Source organism: Triticum urartu, chromosome 5A (genome assembly GCF_056163025.1).
Source record: "Triticum urartu cultivar PI428250 chromosome 5A, HENAU_Tu73, whole genome shotgun sequence".
Lineage (NCBI taxonomy): Eukaryota > Viridiplantae > Streptophyta > Magnoliopsida > Poales > Poaceae > Triticum > Triticum urartu.
Window position 1 is genome coordinate 254,595,184 of NC_141877.1, and position 11,448 is coordinate 254,606,631.

General features: G+C 45.9%; 1 protein-coding gene across 1 annotated transcript; it reads right to left on the reverse strand.

Annotated features, from left to right (window-relative positions):
* Window positions 1-5,788: 5,788 nt before the first annotated feature.
* LOC147970967 (uncharacterized) lies at window positions 5,789-8,681 on the reverse strand. Its single transcript, XM_087523751.1, has 2 exons — window positions 7,739-8,681; window positions 5,789-5,937 (listed from the first exon to the last, which is right to left on the reverse strand). Exons 1-2 carry the CDS (start codon window positions 8,679-8,681, stop codon window positions 5,789-5,791), a joined length of 1,092 nt encoding a protein of 363 aa, XP_087379877.1.
* Window positions 8,682-11,448: the final 2,767 nt, after the last annotated feature.

Genomic DNA, 11,448 nt, shown 5'->3' on the forward strand with positions numbered 1-11,448 from the left:
TGGCAATGACAGGTCATGCAGAGGAAATGGGTTCAACTACCGCAGAACACAGCAGTTTGAAACGTTGTTGTATTAAATGCAGTAAATGAGAGCAGGAGCAAGAACATGGGATTGTATCGATATGATCAATGGGGTTGCTTGCCTGGCAGATCGGTAGACTAGTATCGTCCTTCGCTTGGGTACTCACAGTAATCCTCCGGGACAGAACCTACCGCAGAGAGCACCGGTAACACAATCAATAGCAAACAATATGCAACAATATGATGCATGCATGTGACATGGCAAAATGAGTGTGTTGGACTAATGCAGCTACAACCAGATGGGTTTGAGCCATTATGAACCAAAGATTCAAAGTTCAAACTCATTTGTGATCTTAGATAGTGCTTTTATCATGTTTTGCACTGAACAACAAGTTAACATGTTTAAACATGCATGAAACCAGTACAGATGGATAGATTGGATTTTTCTTGTCATTTTTCATATATAACACTTTGCATTTGGAGCTACAGATTATTTTCTATGATTTTTAGTAGTTAGCACTATTTTCTGGAATTTCCTGAATATGAATAAATCCAGAAAAAGCATTACTGCGTCAGCATTGCATCACTATGATGTCACCAGTCAACGGGGCCGGTCCAGGTCCACCTGACCAGTGGGTCCTGCATTGTGGTACCCCGGCTCAGAGCGACTGGTTTACCATGCATTGCCCGCCCAGAGACCATGTCTTCTGGCAACACACAACATCTTGGTACAGAAAACAACCGCTTTATTGATGCTAGCGAAACACAGTTTATATTACAATAGTTGTTGAGGCCAAGCAGCACACCCGGTAAGGCTGAACAATATGTACATTATTTAGTGAACATAAAGGGGCCTCGATCAGGACAACTATGTGGCAGCGGAATAACGTCGTGGCGGAAGCTCCATATCACTGGGACACCGATGTGGACATGATCTAGACTCGAACAGCGCTCCTCTCCAATGGTACTTTCTTGAAATCTGGCATGACACGCCAGGTCAGTACATTGAGTGTACTTGCAAGCTCACAACAAGCATAATCATAATGGCAAACAAAATCATGATATTTAACCAATTATTAATAATGCAACACTATATGTCAAACATGTTGTGATCATGCTCAAACGTCCCTCGGGACAACTTACCAATCATGATCATCCTCGGATCACAAACAAACCACCAACGTGGTCTTTAACAAGAATAACTCGTGATCCTTACGGCGATCACAACCACGACCAATATCTGGTCCCGAATGCCTCGATGGCCTTTCTACCATACTCAACAATGCAAAGTTCATAGCTTAGTGTGCAATTTTTATTAAACATTTACTCATGGTGGGACCTACTACGAGGTGTCTGTGACCATGGACTCGGCTATCGATAGATTATCCACTCGGCAGAGGTAGCACACTATACCCACACCACGGAACCCATGGCCTCGCACTCCCATTCGGGTGGACCAACAGCATTCCGACAAAATCCTTCTGTTGCCACAGCACTCTCCCAGCCACTCCGACCCAATCTCCAACGGGCTAGTCCTAGGTGGCCCCATGTCTACCAAAGACACACCGACCACCGTCGTGGCCAAAACAATCCCACTCGGGCACCTGGTACCATAATCTCAACAATGGGCACACAAGGTTATGCCTGCTTACCGGGCCAGGGTAAGCATGACGTAACCTTCCCTAGTTGGAGGCACCGACCAGAGGCAATGCCAATGGACCGAATCAAGGCCTTCCCAAAAAGGAAAATGTGGTTGCACTGGGAAAGAAACTCGATTCAGCGGCACCGTGACCAAGTCAACGGTATATTCAAGTTGAGTTATATTTAGGTTCAACTTAAAATGAAAATGACCAGTGTCATAGCATGCCATGGAATGCAAAACTACACATGCATCACTTAATAATAAAAATGATCGATGTCATCCATATACACACCAAGCATAAACATCAACAACTCATATTACTTTGCTGCTCAATATAACTCACATATTAACCAAAATATTTTGCAACAAGTTTTATTAATTTCTCATGCAAGAACGTAACTCCGATAGATTTCTCATTTGAATAACAAAAGATTTCACTACAACCAAATCTTAATTTATTTACCAACTAAGTGAGGTTCAAAGATTCAGTAAGGCAAGTAAAATGACTAAACAAGTACTTAACAGAATAATTTCTAGCAAATGTTTATCAATTTAATTTATGCAAGAACATAACTTTAAATAATTACTAACATGCATAGCAAAAATTATTTCTACCATCACCATTAATAAATCCTAGTTTTGCTTCACCAACTAAGCTAGTTTCCACATTCTGTTAATCAAGCATATTAACTAGCAAACACTTAAGAGAATATAGATAACACAATAATTTTAAATGCATGGATAAATCATTTCATTCAAGTAAGAAAATCATAAATATTGAAAGGACATCATGATAATGTTGTTGTGGCTTGCTTTAGTGCAGATGACGTTCACAAGCCTTCTGGTGATCCTCAAGACAAGCCTCACCGTCAGAAAATAAATTTAAACACAAAAAGCAAATATCAAGAGCACTTTTGAAAATCACCAGAAATTCTAAACAGCTCAAGAAAATCTCATCTTTGGTGAGCTGCTAGATTTCTTTTCAAAGAACAAAATGCAAAAAGAATCAACTCTTTTGGACTTATGGTTGAAAAGTTATAACAGTTTGAAGCTCTATGGAATTTAAGTGATTTTGAATTTAAATAAACAGCTGAGGGAGGGGTGACGTCGAAGGCGTAAAACCTCAGGGAGCCACCACTCGTACCGCTTTGCGCGCGTATAGAGTGGCTGACTAGCGGGCCCCGCTAGTCAGGTGGGGGAAGGGGGAGAAGGAAATAGAGAAGGTCGCGGCTTCGCCAGAGCTGTCACCGGCGACGAGGGCTTCTGGGCCAAAACGAGAGGGAGGGATTTAGAGAGGGGACGGTGGCGCACCTGCCCGTACCCGTAGCATGTCTAGGGGTGGTCGGACAGCGTCGGAATCAAGCTCGCAAGCAGAGGCAGCACACGGTGGTTGCCGGAGTTGAGGAAGACGACGAACGGAGGCCACTCCAGGGGCTCCAAGCGGGCGAGACGGCCTCACCGGAGAGAGGCGGAAGCCCTGGAGGGGTTGCCCTGGCCTAGGAGGGGCTAAAGCTACCGCGGCGACCAGAGGGGATCGCCACGAGCTCGAGCTCGGGGATGGCGGCCCGAGGCCTGCCCGGTCGGGCTACGGCTTCCTACGCGATTGTGGGATGTGTGGGAGTGCTGGATGGTGCTCGAGGAGGCTGGGGGTGGCTCCATTTATAGGCGAGTGGCGAGGGGGGTTCGGGCTCCGCTGGTGGACACCTATCCACGGCACCCGGTGATGAGCGACGTCAGTGAGAGGGGAAGAAGGTGACGCAGGTCACACGGCAACTGTGGGCAGACGGAGACGAGCACAGGATCGAGGGGAAGGCGACGAGCACAGTGCGCTCCGCACTGTTGGGCTGGCCGGACCTTGCCCGTGCTCGCTGCGGCGAGCTCTCGCGTCGGCGAGCGCTAGAGGGGGTTAATGGCATTGAGACGAAGATGGTGGCTCGGTTTGGCACGCTCGGGCAGGCAAGGGAAGCGAGCACGCGTGAACAGAGCGCTCGGCGGCACTCAGAGCGCGTCGGCAAGCATGCCAACACCCCTGGACGAACGTGGTCACCGCGTGAACTATGACATCAGGCCGATATAGGCATAAACTTCATGCCTGGCATGTTGTTCGTGGTAGCTTTGAGTGTTACCACGATTTGGTTTGGATCCAGGTGTAGTAGAGAGGTTTTTACAAGCCAGGTAAGTTTCTGATCAGTAACTTTGAACAGTTACTGTGGTCAAACGGCTGGGAGTTAGAGGCTGTGCTTTGGAGGCTAGTCATAAGTGACTAAGGTAAAGATGCACAAGAAAGTTCAGGTCAAATGGAGCAAGTAAAACGGGAGTTGCTGTAGAAACCACCATTTATGTCCAGAACAGGAAATATTTTCTGTAGCAAAAATATTCCAAAAAGTGATGAAATTATTGCTTAGGAAGGTGCCCTAGGGTTCACAGAATATTTGTGAATTATCTTAGATTTTTCTGAGCCATAAAAATTAGGGTTGCTTTGGAGCATACTGATCTGGCTAGGGTTTTTGAGAGGAAATGAATATTTTTCATTTAAGAAAAATATTCCAAAGATTATTTTTGGGATGGATTAGAAAATAAATAATGATTTAGGAGGGAAGTGAAGCACTTGGGTGAAAGCCAAGGATGCCCAAGTGTTTAAGTCCATCAGAAAAGATTCAAAAACTCCAAGTTTTAGAAAGTTTTCAAATGAAGATCAAGCAAATAAGAGAGGGCGAAAACGAGGCTGTCACAAACCTCCCCCGCTTAGAATGAATCTCGTCCTCGAGCTTCGGTTGCTTGGGAAAACCACTCTGGATACTGATCCTTTAGGAATTCTTCCGGCTCCCAAGTTGCTTCTGATTCTCTGTGATGCTCCCACTGAACCTTGAAAAATTTTCTGACTTTACTGCGAGTGACCCTTTCCATTTGATCGAAAATTTTAAACGGTCTCTCTTCATAAGTTAAATCTTTTGCCAACTCTATCTCAGCCATAGCAGTCCTTTTCTCAAGCGGGGATATGCATTGTCTCAACTGCGAAACATGAAACACGTCGTGCACGTCTGCCAATTCAGGGGGTAGTTCCAATTGATATGCAACAGTACCCACTCGAGACATAATCGGGAATGGACCAATAAATCTGGGGGCCAGCTTTCCACGAGTCTGAAATCTCCTGACTCCTTTCATAGGAGTGACTCGGAGGTATACGTGTTCTCCGGGTTAAAAACTGACCTGTCGGTGCTTTGCATCATAATAACTCTTCTGTCGAGATTTGGCCAATTGCAGTCTGTCTCTGATTTCCTTAACTTGTTTCTCAGCTTCCATCATGAGATATGTTCCGAAGATACGGCTATCTCCAGTTTGAGACCAATTTAAAGGAGTGCGGCACTTATGGCCATACAGAGTTTCATATGGGGACATCTTTAGACTGGTCTGGAAACTATTGTTATAAGAAAACTTGGCATAAGGCAAGCAATCTTCCCTTTTAGCTCCCTTGGCTAGCACACAGGTCTGCAACATATCTTCGACTATTTGATTTACCCGCTCTGGTTGTCCATGTGTTTGAGGATGATAGGCAGTACTATATTTCAGCGCTGTCCCTAAGGCTTGATGGAGACGGGACCAAAAAGCGGAGGTAAACAAGGAACCTCGGTCGGAAGTGATAGTTCGGGGTACTCCATGAAGACTGACTATTCGAGATACATACAGCTGTGTGAGTTGATTTGCTCTGTATCTGGTGCTGATTGGGATGAAGTGAGCAACCTTTGTTAGGGTGTCTACTATAACCCAGATTGCATCTTTGCCTCGCTGAGTCTTAGGCAATCCTGTAATGAAATCCATACAAACGTCATCCCATTTCCATTGTGAAACTGGCAGCGGTTGGAGGAGTCCGGCTGGCTTCTGATGCTCTATCTTCACCTTGTTGCATATGTCGCAACGGGCCACAAAATAGGCAATGTCTTTCGTCATCCCATCCCACCAGAATATTTTTCTAAGGTCCTCGTACATTTTCGTACCTCCTGGGTGAATGGAATATGAGGATTCATGTGCTTCTGACAGGATTTTCTTCTTCAAGTACGGTTGATTGGGTACACAAATTCGTCCACGGAATCGGAGGGCCGAATTTGTCCTTGGAGAAATTAGGGGCCTACTTTGCCATCTGGCCCTTGGCACGTCTTTGTAGCTTGGCGTCAGCTGGCTGGGCCTTGCGGATCTCCACCTCTAGGGTGGGGGTAACTTCCAAAATATCAGCGAGGCCAGCATCCACGATGACCAAGTTGAGCTTAGCGATCTCCTCTTGAAGTTCGAGAGGCAATGATTTCAATATGGCATTTAAGCTGACGAGCTTTCGACTGAGCGCATCGGCAAGGACGTTGGCCTTGCCTCGATGGTAATTTATTCCAAGGTCATAAACCTTGAGCAACTCTAGCCATCTTCGCTGACGGAGATTTAAATCTGGCTGAGTGAAGATGTACTTGAGACTTTTGTGGTCGGTAAAAATTTGGCACCTTTTTCCAATGAGGTAGTGTCTCCAAATTTTTAATGCATGAACCACCACAGCCAATTACGAATCACGAGTAGGATAATTTCCCTCATGGGGTCATAGCTGTCACAATGCATATGCTACTACCTTGCTGTCTTGCATAAGCACGCAACCAATACCTTGCCTGGAGGCATCGCAGTACACATCAAAGCTGCGATAAATGTCTGGAAGAGTCAATACAGGTGCGGTTGTCAGACGTATCTTCGGCTCATTAAAACTCTTCTCACAATCCTCCGTCCACTTAAACTTATTATCCTTTTTGAGCAGCTCCGTCGTGGGTTTAGCAATTTTGGAAAACCCTTCAATAAAACGACGATAATATCCAGCTAATCCGAGGAAACTCCAGATCTGCGTCACAGTCGTGGGTGGTACCCAATCGAGCACATCCTTTACTTTGCTCGGGTCCATGGCTATACCTTCGGCGGATAATACATGTCCGAGAAACCCAACTTTCTTGAGCCAAAATTCGCATTTACTGAACTTGGCGTATAGCTGATGGTCGCGGAGCCATTATAGCACTGCTCGGAAGTGATCCTTGTGCTCTTCTGCACCCTTGGAGTAAATGAGGATGTCATCGATGAAGACTACCATGAATTTGTCGAGGAAGTCCATGAATACTTTGTTCATCATATGCATGAAGAAAGCAGGGACATTGGTGAGACCAAAGGACATCACGGTATATTCGTAAAGACCGTACCGAGTAGTGAATGCGGTCTTAGGAATATCCTCCTTTTTAATCTTGAGCTGATGATATCCGATCCATAAATCGATTTTAGAGAATACTTTAGCCCCACTGAGCTGATCAAACAGATCATCAATCCTTGGCAGCGGATATTTATTCTTGATAGTTACCTTATTCAGCTGGCGATAATCTACGCACATACGGAGACTACCATCCTTTTTGTCCACGAAAATAGCAGGTGATCCCCATGGTGAAGAGCTGGGACGAATATAACCTTTCTGGAGTAATTCGTCAAGTTGTTTCTTTAGCTCCACTAATTTTGATGAGGGCATCCGGTAATACTTCTTGTATAGCGGTGCGGTTCCGGGCACAAGATCTATTGCAAACTCCAGCTCTCGATCTGGTGGCATGCCTGGCAGTTCTTCCGGCAATACATCAGGGTACTCACTGACCACAGGAATAAATTCCAATTCAGCCACAACGATGTAAACTAATTCTGGCTTGGGTATATTCTTGCGAGCGTAGAATTTGGTAAGCTGCCTATTCAGACTTGTCAAAGTGACTTCTCGGGTTGCGCAGTTTATGCAAACTTGATATTGGGTCAACCAATTCATACCCAATATAATATCCAACTTTTCAGACTCAGTGATTATCAGAGATGTTGGAAAGTAGACTCCGTTGATATTGATCTCCAGATCACGGCAGACCAGATTGCTCTTGATTATAGATCCCGGGGTTTGTACCAGCATATTTTTTCCCAAAATCGTGCAAGGAAAAATTGTTTTGGGCAGCAAAACCCCAAGAAATAAAAGAATGGGAAGCCCCAGAGTCAAATAAAATTACGGCAGGTATGTCATTAACAGAAAACATACCAATGACGACTTCTGGATTCTCTTGGGCTTCATCGGCGGAGATATGATGCATGTGCCCAGTGAAGTTTTGCTGGGTTGGCCATGACTCCATAAAGTTGACTTGTGGTCTGCTTAGGGCATTCGTCTTATTGTTCTTGGGGCACTGTCTGGCATAATGTCCGTTCTGCCGGCAATTGAAGCAAGAATTATTGCGCTGACGCTCCTCATGTGTTGGGTTGGTCACAATATTCTTAACTTGAGTGGTGGTCTTGTTAACATTCTGCTGCCAATTTGGCCTGTATTCCACCTGAGTCTGTTGCCAGGTACAAGCCTTTTGCACTGGTTTCCCATCCTTCTTTGGCTCAAACTTACGCTTGTTGTCATTGTTAACAGGCCTATTATCTTCTATAAGCTTGTGCTCCCGTTCAGCAATGAAGGCCTTGTTCACCAGAATTTGGAAATCTGGGAAATCAAGCATACTGAGAGTACACCGGAGTTGTGGATTTAGACCTCCAAGAAATCTGTCAATCTTCCTTTCTTCGGTGGCCACGTCATAAAGAGAGTAATGGGCCAGATGATTGAATTTTTGCAGATATTCGGCCACAGACTGATTTCCTTGGGCGAGCGCGAGAAATTCATGCTGCTTAGTCTTCATAACTCCAGTAGGGATATGATATTTTCGGAACTGATCCTTAAACTTTTCCCAGGTGATTTCCTCATCAACCGGCCACATGGCCTTTGTATTTTCCCACCATATGACAGCTGCGCCCTCAAGATAATGAGTTGCAAAGGGAACTTTATCATTTCCTTCAGAACGAGCAATCTCAAGCTTTTTCTCCACTGTGCGCAACCAATCGTCTGCATCCAATGGGTCAACAATCTGACTGAAGCTGGGTGGATTGGTCCTCTGAAAATCTGACAGCTTTGAGTGAGGACCATTCTGATTTCCATTCTGTCCAACCATAGCTTGCACACTTCTCAATATTTCAATCAGATCATTGTTCCTTTTTTCTTCAAACATACGCAGAATTTTCTCGGTGGAGGGAGGATTAGGCGGTGGAGGTGGTGGCAGAACATACGGCTCGGGAGAATGTCCTGCCTGTCGTGCGGAATGATGAATAGGAGTTCCCTCACGAACGTTGCTACTACTTCCTCCACGCGTCATCCTATTGTGGATTTTTCCCAAGACACCGCAATCGAGATGAGAAACACCCAAGAATAAAATTGGGGAAAAGCCAGCGAAAAATCCCGGAAGAAAACAGAAGAGTGAAGAAAATACAGTGAATAAAGTCTCAACATAATTATACATAGACTCATACATGAAAGATAAACAACATGACTGGTTCAGCGACTCTCATACATGCAACGAAACATCATGACTCGTACGACTACATCCATACATCATCCACACAACTGCGAATACTCAAAGATACTACTGCTCTGCTGGTGCTGCGGCGTCCTCCCCTAAAGCGGTCTTAGATCCCGAACTGATGTGGTTAACAGAAACCTCCGGGTTAAAGGTAACATGACGGTGCTGCCTCGAGGGCTCTCCCTCAGGGGAAGGGGTAGGATGAAGCATCGGGGCTACAGGAGTAGCGAGAAGTGAGACCCACTCGGCAGGAGTATTGAGAGGGTTCACGGCCAAGACGCCCATGCTACTCGGAGTAGTAACCGGCCAAATAGGGGAGCAAGATCTGACTGGAACATAAGGGGTAAATCCCAGGGAAGATGGGGTAGTGGCGGATCTAGAGGTAACTAAAGTAGCGGCTAAAGCAGTACAGGCACGAGTCAGCTCTCGAGCCAGCTCGTGGATCATGAGATAGCTAGCGGTGGCATAACAAGCAAGGTGGCTAGCAATACTATCAGACTCTAGATCAATGAGAGGGAAACGGACACGACCGTTGTCGTGCAGAGATGGGTAGTACTAGAAACCTGGGTGGTTCTGCATTCGGACCTCGTTGTAGCGGAGCTCGACAAGGACCTTGAATGCAGCAAACTGGACAGCTTGAGAAGCGGTGGAGGCGTAACCGCTCCGAGAAGTATGAGTGTAAGAGCTAGAATCGGAACTAGTGCGCATAGTGACCACTGCGTGATACTCATACACTGAATCAGCTAGATGCTCCCGGTACACACGATAGACTGGGTCGTCTCCGAGAGGGTACAGCCAACACCACATGTTGCGAAGGAGGTGTGGTGACGTGTACGGCATCAGCTGCAAGTGGCACGGATATGGCACCGGAGCAATCTACACCCACAACCATTAGCAGGTTAGCAAAAAATATATAAACCGAATGCATGCAACTCAACAATTAGCACAAATTACTACCGGCACTCAACTTAAACTCGTATCTAACGTCCAGTTAACACGTCGTAGTCTAGCGTGGCCTACAATCAGCGCGACTCTGATACCAAGCGTTGTGGCACCCCGAGTCAGAGCGACCAGTTTACCATGCATTGCCAGCCCAGAGACCATGTCTTCTGGCAACACACAACATCTTGGTACAGAAAACAACCGCTTTATTGATGCTAGCGGAACAGAGTTTATATTACAACAGTTGTCGAGGCCAAGCGGCACACCCGGTGCGGGTGAACAATATGTACATTATTTAGTGAACATAAAGGGGCCTCGATCAGGACAACTACGTGGCAGCGGAATAACGTCGTGGCGGAAGCTCCATATCACAGGGATACCGATGTGGACACGATCTAGGCTCGAACATCGCTCCTCTCCAACGGTACTTTCCTGAAATCTGGCATGACATGCCAGGTCAGTACATTGAATGTACTTGCAAGCGCACAACAGGCATAATCATAATGGCAAACAAAATCGTGATATTTAACCAATTATTAATAATGCAACACTAAAAGCCAAACATGCTGTGATCATGCTCGAACATCCCTCGGGACAACTTACCAACCGTGATCATCCTCGGATCACAAACAAACCACCAACGTGGTCTTTAACAAGAATAACTCATGATCCTTACGGCGATCACAACCACGACCAATATCTGGTCCCTAATGCCTGGATGGCCTTTCTGCCATACTCAACAATGCAAAGTTCATAGCTTAGTGTGCAATTTTTATTAAATGTTGACTCATGGTGGGACCTACTACGAGGTGTCCGTGACCATGGACTCGGCTATCGATAGATTATACACTCTACAGAGGTAGCACACTGTACCCACACCACGGAACCCATGGCCTCGCACTCGCATTCGGGTGGACCAACGGCATTTTGATAAAACCCTTCCATTGACATGCACTCTCCCGGCCACTCCGACCCAATCCCCAATGGGCTAATCCTGCATGGCCCCGTGTCTACCAAAGACACACCGGCCACCGTCGTGGCCAAAACAATCCCACTCGGGGACCCGGTACCATAATCTCAACAACGGGCACACAAGGTTATGCGTGCTTACTGAGCCAGGGTAAGCATGACGTAACCTTCCCTAGTTGGAGGCACTGACCAGAGGCAATGTCAATGGACCGAATCAAGGCCTTCCTAAAAAGGCAAATGTGGTTGCACTGGGAAAGAAACTCGATTTAGCGGCACCATGACCCAGTCAACGGTATATTCAAGTTGAGTTATATTCAGGTTCAACTTAAAATGAAAATGACCGGTGTCATAGCATGCCATGAAATGCAAAACTACACATGCATCACTTAATAATAAAAATGACCGATGTCATCCATATACACACCAAGCATAAACATCAACAACTCATATT

Bases quoted from the DNA above. Each gene is read 5' to 3' on its own strand.
- LOC147970967 (XM_087523751.1), bottom strand. From the start codon at position 8,681: ATGGTTGGACAGAATGGAAATCAGAATGGTCCTCACTCAAAGCTGTCA. The intron at 5,938-7,738 runs GTATGTTTTCTG...TCGAACTTCAAG, and splicing joins GAATCCAGAAGTCGTCATTG to AGGAGATCGCTAAGCTCAAC.